Source organism: Pipistrellus hanaki (genome assembly GCF_964339955.1).
Source record: "Pipistrellus hanaki genome assembly, chromosome: 8".
Taxonomy (NCBI): Eukaryota; Metazoa; Chordata; class Mammalia; order Chiroptera; family Vespertilionidae; genus Pipistrellus; species Pipistrellus hanaki.
In genome coordinates, this window is record NC_140510.1 from 58,941,108 (window position 1) to 58,968,334 (window position 27,227).

At 38.9% G+C, this 27,227-nt stretch overlaps 1 protein-coding gene across 5 annotated transcripts in view; it reads right to left on the reverse strand.

The window, feature by feature from the left end:
- Positions 1–27,227, reverse strand: part of DIS3L2 (DIS3 like 3'-5' exoribonuclease 2) — a 283,427-nt gene that overhangs the window by 146,003 nt on the left and 110,197 nt on the right. For all 5 annotated transcript variants that reach the window (XM_084891776.1, XM_084891777.1, XM_084891774.1 and 2 more), the window contains one exon: positions 21,258–21,431. In XM_084891776.1, coding sequence (XP_084747902.1) covers positions 21,258–21,431 — 174 coding nt within the window. The remainder of the gene's footprint in view (positions 1–21,257; positions 21,432–27,227) is intronic.

The window sequence follows — 27,227 nt, forward strand, 5'->3', positions numbered from 1 at the left end:
TTCATTAACAAGCCACAATAGGAGGTTAGGTCGATGCTTCCCCACAGTCACTCCTGGTGGCACGGTAAGTGTCTAAGGTGTGGGGAGGTAGAGGGAAGGAATGGCAGAATAGCAATATTAAGTTTCTACTTAAAAAACAAATCTACTTTAAAAAGATTGCTTTAGTCATTCAAATTACACAAAATACAGTGCTATACACCATTTTTGGCCAGTAGTGATTTGAAGAGGCTCTAATTTCTCTTTCCTTAATATCGGAGAAGGCAGTGTATAGTGTTTTTTATTCACTTGGTGTTTTGGATTGATTATCTTAAAATGATTATTAAGGGTGTGGATTTAAGAGGGTGAAGAGTAGGAAGATGGTAGTTAAAAGCTTCCTAACTGCAGACCTGAATTCAACACCCAGTTGTTCTCCTCTCAACATGAGACCTGGGGCAAGTGACTACATAACTGAACCACAGTTTCATCTATAAAATAGAGTTATTGCACAGGGCTGTTTTAATGATTAAATAAAGTATTACATAAGTATGAAACAATTAAGTGAGATAATCTATATAGAAAGTATAAAAGAAGTATTAGGTAAATGACCAATTTTGATATGTGTATATTTGTCACATTAAAAACAAAGCTAAATTTCTTTATCTTGGATATTTTGGGTTGAGAATTAATGGAGATTATCTACTACTACTAGGGAACTACTTTCTTTTAGTGTGTCCTCTGGTATATGTCAAGCCCCAAAGCAGAGAAGACAGGAGAGGGACATTCAGTGAGTACCTACTGTGTGTCCAGCACCAGCCCAGGTCTCACAGATAGTCAAGATTACGCTAGTGATTTAATGTTTTTAAAGTAACTATTTCAAAAAGAAAGATTAAATATGACTATAGAAAAGGATAATTGAACACACATTTAAAGTATTATTATGCTTGTGGGAACACTCCTATCCTAGGAATTCTAATTACATCTGTAAGACCACAGGAGAACTGTTTAAACAATCACAATTTGAAACTCCTGATTCTCCCATATACAAACTTTGGTGGAATTCCACTAAGTCACCTCTCCGGCAAAAAGATTTAGGGCAACTTTACATTTGCACATTTAGAGTAAATATGAAATAACAAGGCCAATTTCTACACACATGTAACAGAACTTCTATGCACTTCAGTGTCTTCCTGAGTTATAAACAAACTCTGGACACTTATTCACATAATGCCACAACTGCTCAAAAGGTTTTTGGAGTTCTCTAAGAACTACTTTCTAAGCCAATTCATGAGCTTCACAAGAAAATCAGTTTTACTACTTTATAATTATACTTTTTTTTGAACTTGTATTATCCAGCTTGATCACCACCTGATTTACCACTCTTGGCTCTAAACTGACTTGGCTGTTTCCAAAAATCAAAGCCACTCTTAAAAGATGAAGATTTGCCATTGCTGAAAATGTGCCTTAGGCTCTGAAGGCAATTTCCGAAGAGGAGTCCAAAAATGTGTATGTCCTCCCCTGGCTCCTTCCCCACTGCTGCCAGCAAGCTCAAAGCCTCTTCATTCTCAAAAACATCCTCAGGACCTCTGTCAAGTCCCTCTCACCTCCTCTGCACTGAAAAAAGCTCCTTAAAAGAGAAGTTGATACTTAGTATCTCCACTTTCCCACCTCCCTTCTACTCCTCAACCGACTCCAATCTGCTTTGGCTCCCATCACTTCACTGAAACAATTGGTCAGAATCAAAAAAAAAAAAAAAAAAAGAAAAGAAAAGGACCTGATGGCTAAATGCAGTGGCTTCTGTCCTCAATGACCTTGATACAGCAGAGTACAGGGAAGCTCACCCTTGCTTAGAACTTGGTGTCAGCTTTTCCTGTTCCTATTCTTTCACTCTTCTACGTAATAACCGCCTTTCTGTGCCCCCACTCCATTTTTCATCAGAAGCTTCCATCTTTTAAATGTTGGAGCTCTTCAGAGTCCACCATGGTCCTCTCTCTTTTTCACACCGCATGCTCATTAGGTATATTCATTCAATTTGGTGGCTTTGACTCCTACTTTGTATGCACCTAAATAGCTATCTGCAGCCCAGACTTCTTTCCTGAGTGCAGGTCTATTTTTCTTACTGCCACTTGGACATCTTTTGGTATTCTAGGCACTGAGTATCCAGATTTCACTCACATTTCCCCATCCAATAATTTTATTCTTTGTTTGTTTGTTTTGTTTTTTAATATATTTTTATTGATTTTTTACAGAGAGGAAGGAAGATAGTTAGAAACATCGATGAGAGAGAAACATTGATCAGCTGCCTCCTGCACACCCCCCATTGGGAATGTGCCCACAACCAAGATACATTCCCTTGACTGGAAATGAACCCAGGACCCCTCAATCCACAGGCAAACGCTCTATCCACTGAGCCAAACCGGTTTCGGCTAAGCATTTTATTCTTGCCCTCTATCTTGCAATCTGAGATTCTCCTGAATTTCACCTTGACCTAAGGTTACTGACATAGTTCAAGGGCTGTACAAGTATATCCCCCTAGTGAGAGGTCTTTTCAGAGGATATCTGTAACAGTGTTAGTTGCTTTTTCTTTTTTTTTTAAATAATAATAATAATAATAATAAGGTAAAAGCCTATGGAAATCCTATTCATCCTTCAAGGCCAAGTTCAAAGATTGCCTGGCTTTAAAGCTTTCTCACGCAAAATTAATTACTACTTTTTCATCTATGTTCACCTGTTTCCTTTTTAAAAAGTTTTGAACGTTTTATTTTGACATAAATGTCAATTAACTTATAGTGGTAAAAAATAATAGATGCTATCTACCTTTTACCCAATTTTCAATGGTAAAAACTTAACAAAATTATATAATATAGTACAGTATCAAAACCAGGATATTGCCATTGATACAACGCATGATCTTTATTTCCCATTCTTACTTGTACTCATCTTCTATAATAAAGAGGTAATATGCAAATTGACTGGCACTCCAACACACAAGATGGCCATCCCCATGTGGACACAAAATGGCCAGCAGGGGAGGGCAGTTGGGGGGACCAGGCCTGCAGAGGAGGGCAGTTGGGGGGACCACACCTGCAGGGGAGGGCAGTTGGGGGAACCAGGCCTGTAGGGGAGAGGAGTTAGGAATGATCAAGGCTGGCAAAGGAGGGCAGTTGGGAGGTAGGGGGCAGCAGTGCAGGCCTGCAGGGGAGGGCAGTTAGGGGCAACTGGTTGGCAGGGGAGCAGTTAGGCATCAATCAGACTGGTAGGGGAGTGGTTAGGGGTGATCAGGCTGGCAGGAGAGTGGTTAGAGGGTGATCAGGCTGATAGGCAGAAATGCTTAGGGGCAATCAGGCAGGCAGGCAGGCAGGCAGGCGAGCAGTTAGGAGCCAGCAGTCCTGGGTTGTGAGAGGGATGTTGACTGCCTGTTTAGGCCTGATCCCACCGGAGACAAGGGGTCCCAGATTGGAGAGGATACAGGCTGGGCTAAGGGACACATATCCCATGCACAAATTTTATACACTAGGCCTCTAGTTAAGTTCTATAAAATGTCACAGATAGGTTCAGTAAGCACTACCTCAATCAGGCACTGAAAACAGCCATCATCTTTTAAGGATCCTCTAGTTGTCTTTTAATAATAATCTTATCTAAGTCTTTCTTGCCTTGCTTCCCTCAATCCCTGGCAACTAAAGATCAATCCTCCATTTCTAAAATGTGTCTTTTTAAAATGTTATATTTATAGAATCATACCGATATAACCTTTCTAATTGGCCTTTTATCATTCAGCATAATATCCTGAAGATTCATTCAAGTTGCTGCGTGTATCAATAGTTCATTCCTTTTTATTATGCTTTTTAAAAAATATATTTTTATTGATTTTAGAGAGAGGGAGAGGGAGAGATTGAAATATCAATGATCAGAGAGAATCATTGATTGGTTGCCTCCTGCACACCCCTTACTGGGGAATGAGCCCACAACCTGGGCATGTGCCCTTGACCGGAATCGAACCCAGGTCTCTTCAGTCTTCAGGCTGATGCTCCATCCATGGAGCCAAACTAGATAGGGCCCTTTTACTGTTGATATCAATCATGATATGGATGTACCACAGTTTGTTTAACCATTCACCCATTGAAGGTCATTTGGGTTGTTTCCAGTTGGGGCTGTTATAAATAAACCTGCTATGAAAATTTGTATAGTTTTTGTGTGAACTGTAAGTGTTCATTTCTCTGGGATAAATGCCCAGGAATGCAATTACCAGGCTGTATAATGGTTATGTTTAGTTTTTTGGGAAACTGCCCAAGGGTTTCCAAAGTGGCTGTGCCATTTTACATTTCCACCAGCAGTGTGTGAATGACCCACTTTCTTTGCATTCTCACAACATTTTATATTGCTTGGAAACTTCTCATCAACTTAGCCTTTTTCTTTTCGTTTTTGGCCATTCTGATAGGTGTGTACTGATATTTCATTGTGAACTTAATTTGCTTCTGCTGTGCAGGGAATGAAATATAAGCTCCCTACTCAGACCTGCTGACACCTCCCAAAGGGGGAATTGGAGCGTGGCAGACAGAATGGAAGATTAAGTCACTGCATGGCTCCACAGACATCACCAGGTAGGGGGAATTAGAGCATTGCTGCTTGATTTCATTGGATAGGATGAGAGTGTGTGGAATAATGGCATCTTGTTCAGCCTCACTGAACTACAGGGTGTGTGTGTGTCTTTTCTATTACTATTTGGTTGGAGTATGGCAGATATTGCCAAAAGGGTTTCTTATTGTTAGACCACCCTTTCCCTGGTCTTTTGGATAGACAAAAAAAAATTTCTCTTGGAGATTATTTTTCCTGTGCCTTTTGGCCATTCCAGGTTGGCAACTTCTAAAGCACCCTGTCTGAGCTATATGGGAGGCAATAAGGAAACTCAGGGGAACCACTGACATGTTGTTTCTCAAGTCCTGAGACCCCTACGCAGTCCTGTCTTCTTTTTTGAAAGAATCTTACCATGCTTATTTATTGTGTTATCTACATGTTTTCAGCTGGAAAGCCCAAAAGAAGTGGGTATCCCCTAGATTTGTCATAAGAAGTTATACCTCATTTTATTAATTTTAATATTTTATTCTTTAATATGTTTTCCTACCTAATTTTTATATTACACAGCAACCACTTTAAAGGCACTGAATTGCATTTTATCTACATTCATTTTTCTAGGAATATTACAAAGAAATGAGAATTAACCTCAGCACCTGCTTAAAAATACATTATATTGAATAAATTAATTCATGTTCTGCAAATTTCTAAACTTCTTTGTCTTTTTCTTTTTTCTCCCTTCTTTTATCCTATACATGTTTATTTGCATATGGTAGTCCTTTCTTATCCACAGTTTCATTTTCCATGGTTCCAGTCACCCTTGGTCCAGTCACCTGTGGCCCAAAAATATAAAATGAAATTTTCCAGAAATAAACGATTCATACGTTTTAAATTGCATACTCTTCTGAGTAGCAGTAGCTTCTTGCTATCCTGCTCTGTCCCACCTGGACGAGAAACATTCATTTGTCCAATCCAATGCAAACATACTGTATACGCTCCCCGTTAGTCACTTAGTAGCCATCTAGATCCGTAGTCGGCAAACTGCAGCTCACAAGTCAGTCACATGCAACTCTTTGGCTCCTTAAGTATGGCTCTTCCACAAAATACCACAGCCTGGGTGAGTCTATTTTGAAGAAGTGGCATTAGAAGAAGTTTAAGTTTAAAAAATTTGGCTCTCAAAAAAAATTTCAATTGTTGTACTGTTGATATTTGGCTCTGTTGACTAATGAGTTTGCCGACCACTGGTCTAGATTATCAAATTGGTTATCAGAGAGAAACAATATCCATATAACTTTTGTTATTATAATATATTGCTATAACAGTTCTATTATTAATTAGAGGCCTGGTGCATGAATTTATGCATGGGTGGGGTTCCTCTGGGTGGCCTACAAGGATCAAGCCGAAACCCTCAGTCCAACGCCATCTGCAGCTCCTACCTATTGCTCCGGCTCATCCCGGCCCCACTGTCCTGCCACAGCCTCACCCCCAATCACTCCCGATCAGGAGTGGCTTGCGCTGCCACAGCAGCGCTCTGCTTGCCAGCCATGAGCCCTGCATCTGGCATCCTCTCAAGGGTAGTGGCCTGTGGGATCTGACTGAAACTGGCTCTTCAACATGCCCCAAGGGGTCCTGAATTGCGAGAGAGTGCAGGCCAGGCTAAGAGACCCCACTGGTGCACAATTGGGCCAGGGAGGGACCGCAGAAGTGCTCCAGGGAGTTTCTGGCCCATCTTGCTCAGTCCTAATAGGCCGGATCCCAGCAGCAAGCTAACCTACCAGTCGGAACATCTACCCCCGGTGGTCAGTGCACATCATAGTGACTGGTTGACCAGCCGACTGTCTGCCTCCTGGTGGTAAGTGCACATCATAAAAAGCAGTTGAGCAGCCTTAACATATCATTAGCATATTATGCTTTGTTAGGCTTTTCGGTTGTTCTGATGTTTGGTCTATTTGCATATTGCACTTTTATTATATAAGATTATTGTTACTCTAGTCCACCCCAACTGCCCTCCCCTGCAGTCCTGGTCACCCCCAACTGCCCTCCCCTGCCAGCCATCTTGTGACAATGTGGAGGCGGCCATCTTGTAAGGATGTGGGGGTGGCCATCTTGTGATGATGGGGGGCAGCCATATTGTGGCAGCCATCTTGAGATGACATGGAGGAGGCCATCTTGTGATGATGGGTGTGCGGCCATCTTGTGACATGAGGGTATAAGGGTCAATTTGTATATTACCTCTTTATTATATAGGGTGTATGAATAGAAAAAACACAGTATATATAGGATTTGGTACTATCCATAGTTTCAGGCTTCCACTGGGGGGTCTTGGAGCATATCTCTCACAGGTGAGGAGTAACTACTCTATAAAATTTATTATATACCAAGTATTGAGTTAACTTCTAGAAATGAAAAGATAAGTAAGATCTAGCCCTTGTTCTTGAGAATTTTGCTATCCATCAGAAAAACAGAATTGCATTCAGGTAAATTAGAGGACAGTAAGGCAAGTACTGTAATGTAGGTATGAACAAAAAGTCAAGGAACAAGAGAGTGGGGCATGACTAATTCTTCCAGAGCCAGATAGTGAAGACATCTTAAGTTAAGATGGGCTCTGGAAAATGAATTAAATGCAGAGCAAGGCATAGGCAAGATGCAGAACTCTGATGGAGTAAAATGGCTTGGGACAAGATGAAGAGTTGAATGCAGAACAATAAATTGCATAGGAGCTGAGACATTTATTTCCATCATTTCCTATTACCAATAAACTTTATCATTTCATTTTTCACTTTTATTTATATACTAGAAGCCCAGTGTATGAAATTCCTGCACTCGGGGTGGGAGGGGAGGGGTCAAAGCGGTCCCCTCAGCCCAGCCTGCGCACTCTCATAGTCTGAGAGCCCTGGGGGGATGTCTGACTGCTGGCTTAGACCAGCCATGAGCCCAGCTTCTGGCTAAGCTGCATTTCCCCTGTGGAAGCACACTGACCACCAGGGGGAAGCTCCTGCATTGAGCAGGATCAGGCCGAAACCGGCTCTCCAACATCCTCCAAGGGTCCCAGATTGCGAGAGGGCATAGGCCAGGATGAGGGACTCCAATTGTGCACAATCTGGGATGCAGGAGGTAGGCCAGCCAGGGAGTGACCGTAGAAGGGCTCCAGGGAATGTCTAGCACATCTCACTCAGTCCCAATTGGCTGGACCCCAGCAGCAAGCTAACCTACTGGTTGGAGTGTCTGCACCCGAGTGGTCAGTGCACATCATAGCGACTGGTCGACTGGTCAACAGTCTGCCCCAGGTCGTCAGTGCATGTCAGTGAGCAGTGGCCTTAGCATATCATTAGCATATTACACTATTATTGGTTGAACAGATGACCAGACAACCAGACACTTAGCATATTAGGCTTTTATTACATAGGATGAGAGCCAAGCTATCCAACATTTCTTAATCTTAAGAAAAATTTGCCTATACAATTATTTACTTCTCCTGGCTTTTATTTTCAAATTAAATTTCCTTTCCCTCTCTCCATTATCTTCAATGAGAGGCTTATTTCTTCCTCAAAACTTTCTGCTGCAAGTTGTCTTATTTTATCTCCAACATAAATATTAAAAGATGAAGTGACTTGAGAGTTACATAAGCAGGCCTGGCAGAGAGTATGGATCTCTGAAAAGCATTGATAACATTGGTAGAATTGTTAAAATCAACCTTTTCATAACTCTGGACATTAACTAAAGGCTTGTAATGATCTGATGTACATTTATTCACAAGAAATGGCTTAATCTCAATAAGAACAGAGAACTTTGTAAGGTTTTTACTGCTTTATGCTTCTCTCCCAAGCTCTGTAATAGCCTTGAAAACAAACAGCCTTCTAATATGGTGAAAACCAGCAGCTTAGCAGCCACTGGAGGGGCAAAACATATTTAGAAACTCACCAAAAACAGCAATCCAGAGGAATTGACTTTATTTGACCTGCTTGGCACTTCCCTGAAAACCCTCATTCACATTAATTTGACATGACTCACACCTTACTCAGTGCAAACAGCCTTATAAACCTAGGGTGTTTGTAAAAAGAAAAAAGAAAAAACAAACAAACAGTAATTATTTAACATCACAGATGTTAGTGGTGGTGATAACAGTTGGGCAAACAAAAAGCTAATCAAAACAGTTAAAAATTAAAGTTGCCCTTCATCTCTCATCCTAACCGCCAAAAAAAACAGGTAAGAGTGAAGTTTTCGCCACTAAATGACACTGAAACTCGGACCAGGCATGAAGCAAAGAATAAGGCAGAGTTAGAAAGTGCATGTCTGAGCACTGAAGGTATACCCCAACACATGCACACAGGCCTTCAGCAAAGGCTGAGAGACTCTTGATTCTAAGCATTTAAGAGAATCTCTGTCCATTCATTAGGTGATTACAAAGCTGATCAAGCAGAAACTTTACACAATAAAGAATACACACTACAGCCGAAACCAGATTGGCTCAGTGGTAGAGCGTCAGTCTGTGGACTGAAAGGTCCCAGGTTCGATTCCAGTCAAGGGCATGTACATTGGTTGCAGGCACATCCCCGGTAGGGGGTGTGCAAGAGGCAGCTGGTCGATGTTTCTCTCTCATCGACGTTTCTAGCTCTCTATCTCTCTCCCTTCCTCTCTGTAAAAAATCAATAAAATATATTAAAAAAAAAAAGAATACACATTACAGAATTCGTTCATGATAGTCACAAACAGCAGCAAAAACAAACTGTGACAACAACAAACTTTGGGAAAGTGATCTGATTTTCAGAGTTTCCATGTTATATTATTTACAACTAGAGTCCTGGTACATGAAAATTCATGCACTGGAGGGGGGGGGGGTTTCCCCTCAGCCTGGCCTGCCCCCTCCCACAGTCTAGGAGCTCTCAGGGGCGATCAGGGGAAGGTGACACCCCATCACACCTCTGCTGCTGCCACTGCCGACAGCACAAGCCTCGGCTGGCCCTGGTTACCTGAGCCTCAGGTGGCCTTGGGCTGCTGGGCAGCCACCATCCAAGGCTTGTCTATGCCTCAGGCCAGCCCTGGATGACTGGGCAGCCACCATCCAAGGCTTGCCTGCACCTCGACTGATCCTGGGCATCTGGGGGGCTGAGAGGACTGGGGAACTCTGGAGACAGGTGCGCTACTTGACCCGCACACCTGCCGCCCCAGCGGGACTGAGGGGACTTGGAGCTACCATCTTGTGGCTGTGTGTGCTGCCATCTTTGAGGGTGTGACAGTCAATTAGCATACTCCCTCCTTATTGGCTGTGGGCACTGCCATTTGTGATGGCATGTGAGTCAATTAGCATATTCCCTCTTTATTAGATAGGATGAATGATATATCTTTACGATATATAAGATACATCATGCAAACAATAATAAAGAAAGCTATAGATGCTAAATAGAAAAATAGATTTCAAGATTAAAAGTGTTATAAAGACAAAGAAAGATAATTTATAATGATAATAGGATCAATCCATCTAGAAGACATAACATTATAAACATATATGCACCTAAAAACAGAGCCACCAAATGAAGCAAAAACTTGCTGAGGAGAAACAGACAATGAAAATATTTGAATTATTTTACTGTAATACCCAACTTTCAACACAGAAAAAAACATCTAGAAGATCAACAAGGAAAGTAAAGACTTGAAAAATACATCAACCAAGTCATTCTAACAGATATCTACAGAACATCCCATCTAAGAATAGTAGAACACATATTTTTTCAAGTGCACATAATACATTCCCTAGGCCATAAAACAAGTTTCAATAAATCTCAAAAGACTAAAATCATACAAAGTATGTTCTCCAAATGGAATGAAAATAGAAAATAAAAACAAAAGGGAACTTGTGAAATTCATACATATATGGAAATTAAGACACTTCTAAATAATCAGTGAGTCAAAGAAGAAATCACAGGAAAATTATAAAATATTTTTAGGTGAATGAAAACAAAAACACAACCTACCAAAACTTTTGGGGTACAACCAAAACAGTGCTTGGAGGTAAATTTATAGTTGTAAATACCTATATAGAAAAGTAGAAAGATCAGAACTCAATAACATAACCTTCTAACTTAAGAAAATAACAAAAGAAGAGCAAAATTAAACTCAAGAAAGCAGAAGAAGGAAATAAAAAAAATCAAAGCAAAAATAAATGAAAGAGAGAATAGAAAAATAGGAGATAAAATAAACCCAAAATTTGGCTATGTGAAAAGATCAACAACATTGACAAACCTTTAATTAGAATGACCAAGAGAAAAGAGAGATGACTTAAATTACAGGAGTACCAGTAGCCATTTATCCACAGAGGGATACATTCTAAGACCCTCAGTGGATGCCTGAAAGTGTGAATATTATTGAATCCTTACTTTTTCTATATATACATAACTATGATAAAGTTTAATTTATAAATTAGGCATCATGTGAGGTTAATGACAATAATAGTAAAATAGAACAAGTACAATATCTGTACTAATAAGAGAGAAATACGGTAATTTACCATCACTCCGTGATGCTCAGGAGGGAATATGCAAAATAGCAGGACAAAGATGGCAGCAGCCATGGAGCCTGTCAGAGCAGGGAGCAGGCTTGGGTCCCCCCAGCAACAGGGGAATCCAAGCTTCCTGAAGGAGGGGCCTGTGGGTGGCAGCCACAGAGCTGGCATGAGCGCGCAGGAGGTTTGGGTTGCCCAGGCCGGCCACCAAAGAAAGGGCCTGCAAATGGCCCTCAGCTCCTCACCCATGCTGGCCAGACCACCATCAGGGTGAGGGTCCCCACTGGGGTGTGTGGCCAGCCTAAAAACTGCCCTCAGCCCTTTATCCAGGCTGGCCACAGCCCTATGGGGTAAGGGCCCCAGTGGGGGGCATGGGCAGCCTGAAAACAGCCCTCAGCCCCTCACCTAGGCTGGCCACGCCTCCCCAGCAGAGACCCATTACCCCTTTAAAAAAAGGGTAATATGCTAATTAGAGAGACCTTCCAGATGTTCTTCTGGACCCAGCCATGGTGGTGGGGCCCAGGTAGAGGCAGACAGGGGCCAAGAGGGAAGGGCAGTTGTGGGTGATCAGGCTGGTGGTGGGGGGTACATTGGGGGTGAGCAGGCTGGCTGGGGGGGACAGTTGGGGAAAGCAGCCTGGCAGGGGGGGCAGTTGAGGGCAAGCAGGCTGGCAGGGGGTGGGGGGAGGGGTCAGTTGGGGGCAAGCAGGCCAGCAGATAGAGTGGTTAGGGGCAATCAGGCAGGTGAGTGGTTAGGAGCCAGTAGTCCCAGATTGTGAGAGGGATGTCCAAGGAGTCCCAGATTGGAGAGGGTGCAGGCCAGGCTGAGGGACACCCACCACCACCGTACACAAATTTCATGCACCAGGCTACTAGTACTATAATAAAAATTATGTGAATATGGATAGCTCTCTCTTTACAAACTAGCACAAATTTCGTTTTCATTCTTTACAATTTCTCAAATAGAAGAATCTTTCTTATTGTGGATTTTAGCAACCTCAGCAAACATTTATTTTCTTTCCTTATTAAATTAGAACTTTGATTTTCACTTAAAGGAAGCACTTTATGTCTTCTCTTTGGCATATCTGTATTGTGTATTTGGCGTATTTCGCACATCTAACTCACTATTCCTATAATTAGGGCCATTAAGTAAAATAAGGGTTACTTGAACACAAGCATTGTGATACCACAGCATTTGATATGATAACCGAGATGGCTACTAAGGAACTAACAAGCAGGTAGCATATACAGCATGGGCATGCTGGACAAAGGGATGATTCACATCTATGGTTGGATGGTCTGAGATTTCATTAAACTACTCAGAATGGTGTGAAATTTTAAATTTTTGAATTATTTATTTCTGGAATTATCCATTTAATATTTTCAGGCCACAGCTGACGATGGGTAACTGAAACCACAGAAAGGAAAACCATGAATTAGCTAACCAATAAAAAGGACAAATTCATAGAAAGATTATAAACTTTCTGAAACTGATTTAAGAAGAAACAGAAAAGTTCAATAGACCTATAACATGTAAAGAAATTAAATTAATAATTAAAATTTTTCCATAAAGAAAAGCACAGGGCCAGATGACTACATTGGTAAATTCTACCCAACATTTAAAGAGGAATTAACACCAATTCTTTATAAACTCTTCTAAAACTTATTCTGTAGGGTCAGCATTATCCTCAAAAACCAAATAAAGATATCAAAAGAAAATGATTCCTTAGAAATATAGATGCAAAAATCCCCAACAGGACACTAGCAAGCCAAATCTAGCAACATAAAAAGGATTATACATCATATAAGATTTAACACAGGAATGCAAGGTTGGTTCAAAATATAAAAGTCAATCAATGAAATATATTAATCGAGAACAAAAATCACATAGATAAACCACTTCACAAAATCTAGTAATATTCATGAGAAATACTCAAAAAAATAGAAATATAAGGAATTGCCTGTACCTTGATAGAAAGCATCCTCAAAAACCCCCACAGCTCACATTATAATTAATGGTGTAAGTCTGAATAGTTTCCCCCCTTGTATCAAGAACAATACAAGGAGATCCACTGCTGCTACTCCTATTCAACTTTGTACTAAAGGTTCTAGCCAGAGCAATTGGATAAGAAAAGGAAATAAATAGGCAGATGATAATCTAAATATAGAAAGTCCTAAGGCATCCACAAAAAAAACTATTAGAGCTAGTACATTTTGAAATATTTAGTTTAGCAATTTCAAAGTGTATTCTAAGGAGCATTACACTTCCATGAGATGGTCTATGAGAAAAAGTTCTAAGAAATCTATTAACCCACTGATTTCCAAAAATACTTGGCTATAGACCCCCCTTTCTTCTTCTTCTTTTTTTTTTTTTAATATATTTTATTGATTTTGTACAGAGAGGAAGGGAGAGAGATAGAAAGCTAGAAACATAGATGAGAGAGAGTCATCGATCAGCTGCCTCTTGCATACCCCCTACTGGGGATATGCCCGCAACCAAGGTACATGCCCTTGACCGGAATCGAACCTGGGACCTTTCAGTCCCCAAGCCGACGCTCTATCCATTGAGCCAAACCGGTCTTGGCCCCCCTTTCTTCTTAATACCTATTACTTTAATACCAAAAGAAACTGTACTCTATCAATACTTTTTTGGGAAATCCTAACCTGGTCAACTAATCCATTGCACAAAAGATGAAATTGTTCTCTCTGTCTGTCTTCCCAAGTTTAACTCGTTTGCCTAGAGTTACTCAATTAGTCCCTGGGAGAGGAAGGACTGACTTCTAGTGCTCCTTCTATGCTGCCACACTTCCTTACCAGGAGAACCTTTTCTAATGGCAATTTAATCACACTGGGCTTCCTGATAAACAGCAAGATTATTAGTCACTTAATGTTAGTTGTATTTGAAAGTTTTCCCACAAAAAGGATTGACCTGAAAGAGGTTAGTATTATATGTCTCTACTTTCAAGTTGCTATTTCAAGGTTGGTTTTACCTGGAGTGAGAGGAAATTTCTGTCTATTTGGAACAGTTCCATCTTGAAGATATTTCAATATTTCTTACCACAACACCCTTTCTGTGCTCAGTATTTTTAGCTCATTGTTTTCTATTTTGGCAGCTGAGAAGCTACAGTTTGTAATTTTACCTCCAGCTTCATATTTCTTCTTAAAAGTGAATACAATGTCCTGTTTATAATAATAAAATCACTAGTTGGCAGAACGACATTAAATGGGGAAAAAAGAAAGCAATTGGAAAATTTAGAGCAAGCAATTTTAAGAGCCAAGTTTCACATTTGTAATGGTCCAGTGGAGGTCACTGGGCTTCCTTTTATTGAGGAAATAGTAAAGAAATAGATACCCACAAGTTCTCCTGTGAAATACTATAGAAACCACCTCCACTTCAATGAAACTCATAGTTTTACTAAAAAGTGATGTGACCCAAGCTTCTGCAATATTACTAACTATAGGAAAAACATAAAAATCAGTTTAGCGTGGTATTTTCCCCTCCAATATTTAGGTTTTCATTTTCCACTTCAATTGAGCTTTTAAGCTTTGGTTTCCTATTCGTTTAGCAACAAAGGAAACAAAACAATATCAATGAAATTGGAAATAACTGGAGCCAGTCTCAGAAATAACTTTGGGGTTTCTTGGGCTTCTGGTGCAACCCCCTGTAAGCAGTTTCCTTGGATACATTCTTCTCCAGATCTCCAAAGGCTTGCACTATTGGTGTTGCTTTTTTTTTTTTTTTTTCTTACCTCAGATGCCCTGCTAAAGAGAGCTTCAGGTCTAGGCAAGATAAACAGAGATTCTGCAGGTCCTAAAAAATGGTGCTCCTAATCAGAAGGGCCAGATCGCCCCTAGCAGTTCACACCAGCCTCACTTCTTGAAAATTGCTAACCAACCATTTTTCTTTTCAAAATAAACACTATTTCTCTCAACTTCAGTTTGCAAAATATTACCCCAATTCCATTGGACTAAAAAACTGGAATTTTACTGACATAATTGGATTATGAGGTTTAAAGATTGATGGAACTTTTCTGTTCCAAATATAATTGTTCAAATACCAAACCTAAACGGGTATGTTGAAGTCCTTACCTAGTTAGAGCCAGAGTAACACTGCTGGCTCCATGGCAAGGCGGCCCAGCAGAGGGGGTCAAAAAGCTATCAGAACCATAGGAGTTGTGAACCCTGTTATAGAAGGATCTGGGAGTCTTGGGGAACATGTCACCTTTTCTGCAGCCATAACTTATCAAGAAAATGAAAGCTACTTTAGTCCTTCTAGTTCTCACTGTGCCTGCTCATTTCTCAGATCTCAGCTCAAGCACCAATGAGTGACCCACAGCTTGCTCACACAGACATTATAGCATTTGACATACTCTGCTGTAATTTATCTGAGTATAAATCTGTATCCCCGAGAAACAGTACAGTCTTGAAGAATAAAGGCTGGGCCTTACTTGTCTATGTACTTCTAGTGACTAATTTATTACGTGGCATCCTATATAATAAAGAGGTAATATGGAAATTGACTGTCACGCCCTCACACAAGATGGCCAGCAGGGGAGGGCAGTTAGGGGCAATTGGGCTAGTAGGGGAGGGCAGTTGGGGGCAATTGGGCTAGCAGGGGAAGGCAGTTGGGGGCAATTGGGCCAGCAGTTAGGTGTCAATTAGGCTGGCAGGGGAGTGGTTAGGGGGTGATCAGGCTGGCAGGCAGAAGTGGTTAGGAGAAATCAGGCAGGCAGGCGAGCAGTTGGGAGCCCGCAGTCTTGGATTGTGACAGGAATGTCCAACTGCCCATTTAGGCCTGATCCCTGAGGGGTCCCAGATTGGAGAGGGTGCAGGCTGGGCTGAGGGTGCCAGTCCCCCGCAGTGCACAAATTTCATGCACCAGGCCTCTAGTATTGATATATATATATACATATATAATAATACATGTAAATAAATGTATACAAGAGAGAAGAAAGAAGAAAAGGGAAGACATAGAAAGTTTTATTTAGGAATTTATGGACTATGAATTAATCATAGCATATGTTTTTAGCATGCACTGGAACTCATTCTTAGCCCTCTTGACATTCCTGGGGAAATTAATATTCATAAAAACTTAGTGAAGGTTCTGAACCTCTAAACATAAATCTTTGTATCAAATACCTCTCTCCTTATATCAAGTACCTTTCTCCTCCATTACAAATCCATATTTGACTATTGTTTAAGACACTTTTTTGTTGTTGTTAATCCTCACCCAAGTATAATTTTTCCATTGATTTTTAGAGAGAGTAGAAAGGGAGTGAGAGATACAGAAAGAGAAACATCGATGGAGAGATACACATTGATTGGTTGACTCCTGTGGATGCGGACTGAACCTGCAACAGTCTGCAGGCCAATACTCTATAACTAATCACTGAGCAAAACTGGCTAGGGCCTGTTTAATACATCTAACTCATGCCCTTCTGCAATGACTGAGAATTCCATGGGAACAGAGACCAGACCTGTATTTGTTCATTATTGATTCCCCACTGTTCTGTAAATATTTGTTAGTTTAAAAACTGAATAAATCTATTACAAAACCAGTACAAAAAGAAGGGGGAAATTAATCAGATCCAAATACTTTAGCATACTATGGACTTCTCTTTGTTTTTTGTTTGCTTTTTTCTCTCTCTTTGTTTTTTATTATAAAATAAAATAAAAACTTAACCATGACAATATAACCACCTGGCATCCTCACAAGGTGTGTGGGTGAGGTGGTGACGTGTACAGATGAAAGTCAGTACTTCAGAACACCAAGGCAATGACATTGGCAATCCCATAAGATTCTACGCTTTCAGCCATCAGTGGGTATTTATAAAAATTATCTAGTTAGCTAAACTAATCTTCACAAAATAGAAAAGTGGCTAAAAATGATTATTGCAAAGATCCACAGATTAAATGAACACTAAACTAACAATAATACCAATACTACCAATATCAGGAAAATAGCAGAGTTAACATATCTCCTCCTAATAGAAATTCATAATCAGTCATATTATGATTTCAAAACAATGACTGTCAATCATATGCTACTAAGCAGATACTTAGACAAAATTAAACACACTTAATCTGTCCCTTCAAGGTAAAGTTGACATTTTAACAATGAGGAAAAATAGTTATTTCTTTTTAAACAAAATAAAACAGGAAATCAAGTGTTAAAAGATAAAAGTTTAAAAATGGATATCTTTAAATGTTTCTATTGTTATACAGTTTGGGAACCTAAAATGATCTTAGTATATAAACTATAAAACTACTCGTAGCTAGCCCTAGCTGGCATGCTCAGTGGTTAGAGCATTGCCCACCCACCACAGTGTTGCAGGTTTGATTCCCAGTCATGGGGTTATAGGTTTGATCCCCAGCCCTGGCTGAGGTGCATGTGGGAAGCAACCAATCTATGTGTCTCTATCATATCGCTCTGTCTCTCTCTCCTTCTCTACTCTCCCACTCTCTACAAAAATCAATGAAAATAAAAGTATCCATGGGTGAGGATTAACAAAAACAGAAAGAAAAAAAAAAAAAAACTACTTATACCTATACACTTAAATATCCTAACAGAATTTTCTAACTGGTTTTTAAAGATGCCAACTAAAAAATAATCAAGGATTAAGAACACATTTTTTTTAAAAAAATTTTAAATGCAGCACCTTTCAATTAGTCCACAAGAATTGACATGAAAGATGGAAATTTATTAGCTGGATTGCAAAATGAATCTGAATATAATCAGTGAATAGAATGAAAAATTAGTACTATAATTTAGTAAATTCAGGTATCTTTTTCCGTTATGATAACCATTAAAAGCAAAAATAAGTACCAAATTTACAGAACCTATAATTAGACCTTTGCATATCCATATCATAAGTTGTTAAAGCAACATTTTAAAAAACGAATATTCAATCATATTACTTCTATCAAAAGTAAAATTAATATGAAGTTTTTTATACCTTTACAATGAAATTATTCTAAAATTTAGTTCATTCTCACTTTTCTACTTTTATGTAAATTTACAATACACATAATAAATTAGTAAAGTAAGTACATTTGTAATTTTACAAGAGACATACATTATTGGAATGTATGTTAAACAAAGTTCAGAGATTACTATTATACTTTATTATTTTTTTTTTAAATATATTTTTATTGATTTTGTACAGAGAGGAAGGGAGAGAGATAGAGAGTTAGAAACATCGATGAGGGAGAGTCATCAATCAGCTGCCTCTTGCACACCCCCTACTGGAGATATGCAACCAAGGTACATGCCCTTGACCAGAATCGAACCCAGGACCCTTCAGTCCCCAAGCTGATGCTCTATCTACTGAGCCAAACCGGTTTCGGCCAGAGATTACTACTTCAGGACATCAAGAAGCAGTTAAAAGATTTTAGGCCAAAGGAGTAAAAAGAAAAAAATCAGATTTGAATTTGAGAAACATAATCCTAGAGATAATAGGCAGGGAAAAAGTGTTTGGAGGTTAAAGTTATTTTTTAAAAATCCCTGTTACTATGCTAATAGCAGACAACATTCCATAAGCCCCTTGTATCTTTAAAGCCCTTTGCAAAACACATTGGTATATTTTAACAGAGCCTTTCGGCAAAGGAAGGCCTCCTATTCTATGGTCTACCAAAGGCAATGGGGAACAAAGAAAAAGGCAAGGTGGAGACAAGAGAGGGGGCTGAGAGCAACACTGGGCTCTATGATTATTGAAGTGCCTTATTACTTATCTATTAGAGGCCCAGTGCACGAAATTCGTGCATGGGTAGGGTTTCTAGGCCAGGCTGGCAATCGAGGCCTATCAGGTTTCCCATCTCCCTGCCTCCCCCATTCCTCCTTCCCATGCTCCCTCAGCGCTTCACCGCTCCCTCAGCGCCCTGCAGCCACCACCACCACCACCACCACCACCACCGCTACTGGTCACCCACCAAGTTCCACACCACCCACTGTGGTCAGCACACATCATAGCAAGCAATGGAACTCCCAGTCAAACTCCTGAGGGGACAATTTGCATTTTAGCCTTTTATTATATAGGATAGGCTAGGAGTAAGACTAGAAATGATTGAATACTTCTCTTTTCTGATAGTCTAATTTATAATTTTAATAGTTATAAAAGTTATTTTAAAATAATTTAAATAATAGAAACATTTATAAAATAAAAAGTAAAATATTGCCTCCCTACCTCCTACTACTCTACTGAGTATACACATGCCAATCACTGTCAATAACCACAGAAAAAGGTCTGGATTTCCTTCCAGGAATTTTTTTTAAATATATTTTATTGATTTTGTACAGAGAGGAAGGGAGAGAGATAGAAAGCCAGAAACATCGATGAGAGAGAGTCATCGATCAGCTGCCTCCTGCACACCCCCTACTGGGGACATGCCCGCAACCAAGGTACATGCCCCTGACCAGAATCGAACCCGGGTCCCTTCAGTCCCCAAGCCGATGCTCTATCCATTGAGCCAAACCGGTCTCGGCTCCTTCCAGGAATTTTTAATGTATATATATTTTTATGTGTATACATATATGGATGCATATACATTTATATCGTTTTTGTATTATTTAACTATATAAAAAAAATAGACTCATTCATATTGTTCTGAATTGCTTCTTTTCCCTCACAATCTGTAACAGCCATTGTTTTAGGACAGTGCATATGGATTTAGCTCCTTTTTTACAGCTGTAGGGAATGCTATCTTACTGACATGGCATAGTCATTAGCGGTGTTACCTTTACAACAATAAACATGTATCCTTATATACTTCTTTGAGTAGGATTCCTAGAAGTGGAGTACATTTAAAACATTGATGGCAACTACAGAATGGCTATAGTAATTTATATTTCAAACAATAAAGTTCAGCCATTCATTCTGACTTATCAATTTTTTTATAGATTCCTAGATTTAGAAAAATATCTCAGAAAACAATCCTATCAATTTGTAGCTGAGTAAATAAAGATTGAAAGAAAGCAAGGTCTGGGCCCAAGATCTCAAAGCCCCTGAGATGAGATAACGGGACAGCAAGAGTTCCACAGTAGTGGTTACTGCTGAAAGTCAGGACAATTTCAGTTAATGGACTTCAAAAATAATGAGTTCCACCAGAACTAATAACAAGTAAGAAAAGGGACATACTAGTACTGTCATCTTTTCCTTGCCTAACTTAAGCAAGAAAAGGGAAAAAGGCAGTAAATTCCTAAAAGATACAATAGCAAAAGGGGACACAGAAGGAGGATTCTCAAAGTAGGTGGAGGAATGGGCACCAAGAGCTAAAGGTATCATAAGTTCAGCTGCATGAAGTGAGCGAGTGTGGTGGAAAAGACTCTGACATGGGATGACCTTAGCAAAAAACCTTCCACAGCCTCAGTGGGTTGTATGAAAAGTTTCTTGGTTCTAACTATCTCCATGTGGCATCCAAAATGAATGCCAGTACTGAAACCAAATTCTAAAGAGAAATATCAGAAAAGAACTAACATCCCACAATGAAGAAACATCTTCAAAGAAGATGTTGTTATAAAAATACCACAAAAGTACTTTCCAACAAATTCCAGACCTAAAAGTAAAGCTTTAAAATGAAGCTCCAAGCACAGAGTCTTGAATCCTTTGCTCTGTGCCTGAAGAGGCCCACTTAAAGGAAGGCACTTCTAACCAGATAACACTGTCTTCATTCGACCAGACTTATGGGGCAGAGCAATGAGAAAGCAAGATGACAACTGGACCCTTTGAAATCTGGATGATCTAGAGTAGGGGTTAACACACTTTTTCTAAAAAGGGCCAGAGAATAAATCTATTAGTCTTTGCAGGCCATAAGCCTCTGTTGCAATTATTCAACTCTGCTATTTTAGTGTGAAAATACACCCAGAGACAATGCATAACTGAACAAGCGTGGTTGTGTTCCAATGCAACTTTATGTATGCTGAAATTTGAATTTCACAGAATAATCATTAAAAATTATTCTTGTTTTGATTTTTATAATAATTTAAAAATATAAAATCATTCTTAGCTCATGGGCTATACATAAATAAGCAGTGGGATAGACTTAGCTGGTGGGACACAATCTGACAACCTCTGGTACAGAGCATTTAATTGTCAACTGAACTGAACTTGAATGTTAATGGAAGATGGAAACATCTGAGCCCAGCTCCTAGGAAAGTTAAGAGAGAATGCAAAAAGGTAGAAACATGTTTTTCTTAAAGAGCTTCAGATATTTACCTTAAATCTCTTCTCTTGCTGAATTCCTCTGGTGGTATTGTCCAGGGCAGGTTTTGAGGAAGACATTCTAAAACTTCTGAAGAGAAATCAGAGAAATCCACACCATACTCTGTTAGTATTCCTTCTGTTTCAGGCTCAATTTCACCAGCCTGCCCAAGACTCTTAGCCAGTTGCCTGTGGACAAGACAGAGAGAAAAAAGTGTGATAGTGAGTAAAGGGAAGACAGGTACCTATTTCCTCTCTAAAACTGACCGTAATAGGAAGGATAAGAGGTTTTAAAGAGTTTTCTACTTCGGTCAGTTTTAGAGAGGAAATGAATGAGGGGCCAAGCAGAAGAGACAATGATACACGTGTCCTGTTAAAGCCATGACTACTGTGTAATGTTAACTTTCTTCAGGAATTCTGTCCTGGCGACTAGAACCAGACAGCTTTCCTTTAGACTCCAGCAATTGTGTTTTCATGAAGTCAAACTGATATTGTTAAAAGCTTTTGTCAATTTTTTCTCTTGTTTACCTTCAGAGACAATTCTGATCAACCCAGTTTGTTGTTAAATCATCAGTTTCACAGTTCCTATACCTTAAGTCATGCTCACTAGATTTGATTCAATGTTTGTATTTCATAATTCTGCAAATTTTTGCCTTAACATTTTGAAGTATTTTATCTCAACACAAAAGTAGTATATATTCAGAGAATTTAGAAAATACAGAAATACAGTGAGATGAAATTTATCTGTAATCCAGTCACCAGGAAAAATGCTATTCACATTTGAGGGTTGTGGTCTATTAAAAGTAAGATTGCATTTAATGTGATAGTACTGACATTATGAATAGGGTTCCACTTTCAGGGGACAGATCTCACTCTTTATCTGTGAGTCATGTATACATATGTCAAAACTAATAGCTCCCATTCTCATATATATTGACATACTACATATAGACCACAAGTCTAAAGCTACATGTTAAATACAGACATTCAACAGGAAATGCAATATATAAAGCAGCTGCCTTTGTAAAGGGTTTTGGGGAGACCAACGATAGCCACTTGTATTTTGCAGGTCTACCAGGTAATCTAGGAATCCACTCAGCTCTTCCTGCAAGGAGTTTAGATCTGCCATTAGAGCCTTTTCAGGAATAATTCAATTTCTTGGAAGAAGATACCATTTCTGACGTAAGGGTAGATGCCTGGCCACCAGAGCCCTTAGATGCACAATGGTATAAGGGGTGGAGGATGTGACTGCCTCAAATACAGACTTCTAACAAATTCCCATTTTTAAAATTTGAACGAGTTTTTATATTTTAAATCCCATAGACTTAAAATTCTGATAAAATATTAAGAGAATATTTTACAAAGGAGCTCACATGAAGCTGTCAGTTATTTTTCATCAAAAACACTACTGGCCAGAGGAAACAGCATGAAGTATTCAAGGTAATGAAAAACAAGGATTTGAAATCAAGACTACTATATCCAGCAAGGCTATCATTCAAAAATAGACAGTAAAACAAAGAGCTTCCCAGACCGGAAAAAAAAAAAAGGCTAAAGGTGTTTATAACCACCAAACCAAACCAACATTTTGTAAGAAATGTTAAAGGGACTACGGTAATAATAAGAAGAAACAGAGACATAGGCATAAAGAATTAAAAGGGCCAGGACCGGTTGGGAACTGAAGGGTCCCGGGTTCGATTCCGGTCAAGGGCATGTACCTTGGTTGCGGGCATATCCCCAGTAGGGGGTGTGCAAGAGGCAGCTGATCAATGACTCTCTCTCATTGATGTTTCTAACTATCTCTCTCCCTTTCTCTCTGTATAAAAATCAATAAAATATATTTTTTTAAAAAGAATTAAAATGGCAATAAATAAGTACCTATCAATAATCACCTTAAATGTAAATATATTAAATGCTCCAATCAAAAGACATAGGGTTGCTGAATGGGTAATATAGCATGACCCTAATATATGCTGTCTACAAGAGATCCACCACAGAACAAAAGACTCAAACAGGATGAGAGTGAAGGGATGGAAAAAAAATTTCCATGCAAATGAAAAAAAAAAAAAAATTTTAAAAAAAGGCTGGGATGGCAATATTCATATCTGGCAAAATAGATTTCAAAATAAAGGCAGTAACAAGAGGATATGACCCTGTTAAAAAAAAATGTACCGAATATAAGAATACCTAAATATTTAAAAAAAAAAAAAAATACTTCTGGAGGATATTAAGGTAGAGATCGACAGCAAAACAGTCATAAACGGGGACTTTAACACCCACTGATTTCGCTGGATAGATCTTCCAGGTAAAAAAAATTAGGACACAAAACAAGTCTCTACAAGTTCAAGAACATTGAAACTATATTGATCATCTTCTTAGATCTCAATGGAATGAAATTATAAGTCAATAATGCTAAAAACACTCAAACACATGGAGGCTAAAGAGCATGTTATTAAACAATAAATCAGTAACCAATGAGGTCAGAAAAAAGAAAAGACTTCCTGGAAACTAATGCAAATGAACACACACAATCTAAAATCTGCAAAAAATTAAAAATGGAACTGTCATTTGACAAAGTGATCCCACTTCAAGGAATATATCCTAAAAAAACAAAACACCAATCAGAAAGAATATATGCACCCTTATGTTCATAGCAGTGCAATTTACAAAGGCTAAAATCTGGAAACATCCCAAGTGCCCATCAGTAGATGATTGGATTGAAACTATGTGATGCATTTACACCATGAAATACTATGAAGCTATAAAAAAGGAGGATCTCTTTCCCTTTGAGATAGCATGGAGGGACCTGGAGAGTATTATGCTAAGTAAATAAACCATTCAGAAAAAGATAAGTATCACATGATCTCACTCATATGTGGAATCTAAAGAACAATATAAACTGATGAACAAAATAGATCTAGAGACATGCAAGCATGGAACAGACTCAAATCTCAGAGGAAAAGTGGGGTGGTTAGGATGATGGGTGGGAAAAGATTAACCAAAGAACTTATATGCATTTATGCATAACCCATGAACAAAGACAACAGTGTGGTGAAGGCATGGGGTGGGAGGTAGGTGTGGACCAGAAGCAGTCAATAGGGGAAAAAAGGAGACATCTATACTTTCCACAATAAAGACAAATTAAAAAAAAAAAAAGGCAAGTCATATTATATAGAAGTAACTCATATATTATATTGACACATATGAAATTGCCAATGTATTTGACCTTTTTACCTATAAAACACAATTTCACATGATTCCACCCTATATATCAAAAATCACATAAGATAATTATCCATACATATAATCAGATAGCATAGATAGTTTCTTAGAGAAGTATGAGCAATGAGGTACATTTTATAGAAGTTATTAGAGAATTAGACTAATGTTAAAAGAAATACATTCTTACATGGGGTGGGAGTCTCAGTATCAATCTTTGTGAGGCACACTTAAAACACAATGTCCATTCTTACATAATGAGGATGGGGTGGCCAACAATGATTACCATATACCTGAAATAGAAAAGGGCCTAAACACTTAAACAGAAGGCATTTTATAATGTCCAACTTTTAAAGAATAATAAAACATCCATGGGAGACAATTTGTGATTCAACCCCTGGGTGGCAGTGTTTCTGGATTGACCTCTGGGTCTATAGGTCCTTTCTAGCCTATGCTTAGATCCTGCGTTCCCTGTGGCACTCGATACAGGTTTGTGGGAATGGGCTGCCCGAGAGCTGGTTCTCCGATGGTCACTCCCCACTCTGATTCCCAGATTCCAAAAAAACAACTTTCCCCTGCAGTCTCCTAAGGTGTCCCCAACTGGGTGATCCTAGGTATCGGGTTTAGTAGTCAGAAGCAAGGATTTAAAGATGAAAAAGCGCAAGTGTGAGAACTCCAGGGTTGTGTGCAAGTCTGCGCAGTCCTTCAACAAGCCAGTACACTTTTAAAATATTTAGGCTGTCCTGCGCCAGGTCAAAATGGGTTGCTTTTTAGAGATCCCCTCTGTTAGCAGCTCTGAGAATTCTTACCAATTGCAGCAGCATGGATGGACCTGCAGAGCATTATGTTAAGTGAAATAAGCCAGGCAATGAAAGAAAAATACCACATGATCTCACTCATTTATGGAAAATAAAGAACATTATAACCTGATGAATAAAAAGATAGATACAGAGGCAGTAAAACACCAAACAGATTGCCAAATTACTGTGGGAAGGCTGTGGGGAGTATTGGGGAGAGAGGGAAATAGATCAACCAAAGGACTTGTATGCATGCATATAAATAAGCACACCAATGGGCACATGACACTGGGGAGGTGGGATGAGGGCATGCGACAGGGGTTAAGGGAGGCTGGGGGAAGGTCAATGGGGAAATAAAAGTAGATATATGCACTAATATATGTAATACTTTAAACAATAAAAAAATCCATGAAGAATTCATTATTCAAGGATGAGGGAAAGAGGAGCCATCCCAGGTGTTCTATTAAAAAGAAGTACTACATTAAAAAGGAAAAAGGAATAAGCAAAAGAAATGGCAGAAGGATAAAATATAGTCTACAAGTATGTGGTCATAGAAATTATTGTCTTGAGAATCAAAGACAATCTTATAATGTAATCAAAACAACTTGATAATGTAAATAAGAACAGGCATATGAGAATATCGTCACTAGAAGGGAAGAGTTTAAAACAATAAATAGATTTCACAAAAGGAAATAAAAACTAGTGTTTTAGACCTAGAAAATAAGTAAAAAAAAGAAAAGAAAAGAAAAAGAAAACCATTACAGACATGCAGGTAATACTGGAGAAAACTAATGAAGGACTGATACTATTTGAAAAAAAAATAAGGATCCCAAAGGAGAAGCTTAAGAGAAGTGAGGAAAATGAAAATGAAAAAATATAAAGAGTTAAAGAAAAAGATTACAAAGAAAACAGATACAAAAGGCAGATAGAGATCCAACATTGGCATAACTGGTAATCCTGAAGGAAGGAAATAGGCATATGGAATAGAAACATTTTACAAGATACTATTTAAGACAACTTTCCTGAAATATAAGAAATTTTATAGATAGAAAGAGTATACCATGTTACAGGAAAAATGAATACCAAAAAATCATCACCGAAATATATTCTAGTGAAGTTACTAGAGTTGGAAGATGAAAAATTTTAATGCAAGAACTCAGGGAATATAGTTCTCACAAAACTTTTCTAAAAAACTACTGGATGAAGAACTATGGCCTACCAAGATATGGAGGAATTTCTCCAAGAAGACTGGTGCCAAGTATCGGATGACTTCTGTGGGGTGGGGAGGTGAACATAAAGGAGAACAAAAAGAAGGTGAAGACAGATCTAACATTAATTGTCAGAACAAATCATACCAGTCATTGGACCATTACTGAAATTAAAAGAAAAAGAAATTGGTCTTTTGTTTAATTTTATTGGCACTTTGTGTTCTGGCAAAATTTTTTAGCAGGTTATATTCTGAGTCCAAAGCAGCTTGATTTGTTTACTGAAAGTACAACATGGCTTATAAAGACAAAATTATATTTCAGTTATAGCTTCCAAATATGATCAATCACTCCAAGTTTCTATTAGTAGTAATTAGCATTTATTTTTCTAAGTTTCAGAGAACGTTTCTCAAGTACCTTATTTAAATAAATGTATTATAGATTTTCATTGGAGATCTATTTGATAGCAGTACAGACTAGGCTGCTTACAGGAGATAAAAATCCAACAGGTCAGCATGCTGACAAAGCTCATGATTTGGGCCTTAGATGCCCCAGAAAGAATCCTATGCTGTCTACTTATTCATAAATTCCACTGTCACCCTTAAAATCAGAATATTTAGGGGTCTAGACAAAAGCAGAATCTACTAGGGCATGACTCCCATGGGGACTGTAATCAATATCATGACTGCCATGTGGCCAAAAAGCACCACACGTCTATGTGACCTTAAAGAATCTACTATTAGATCACTGAAGAGCACAAAGGCATC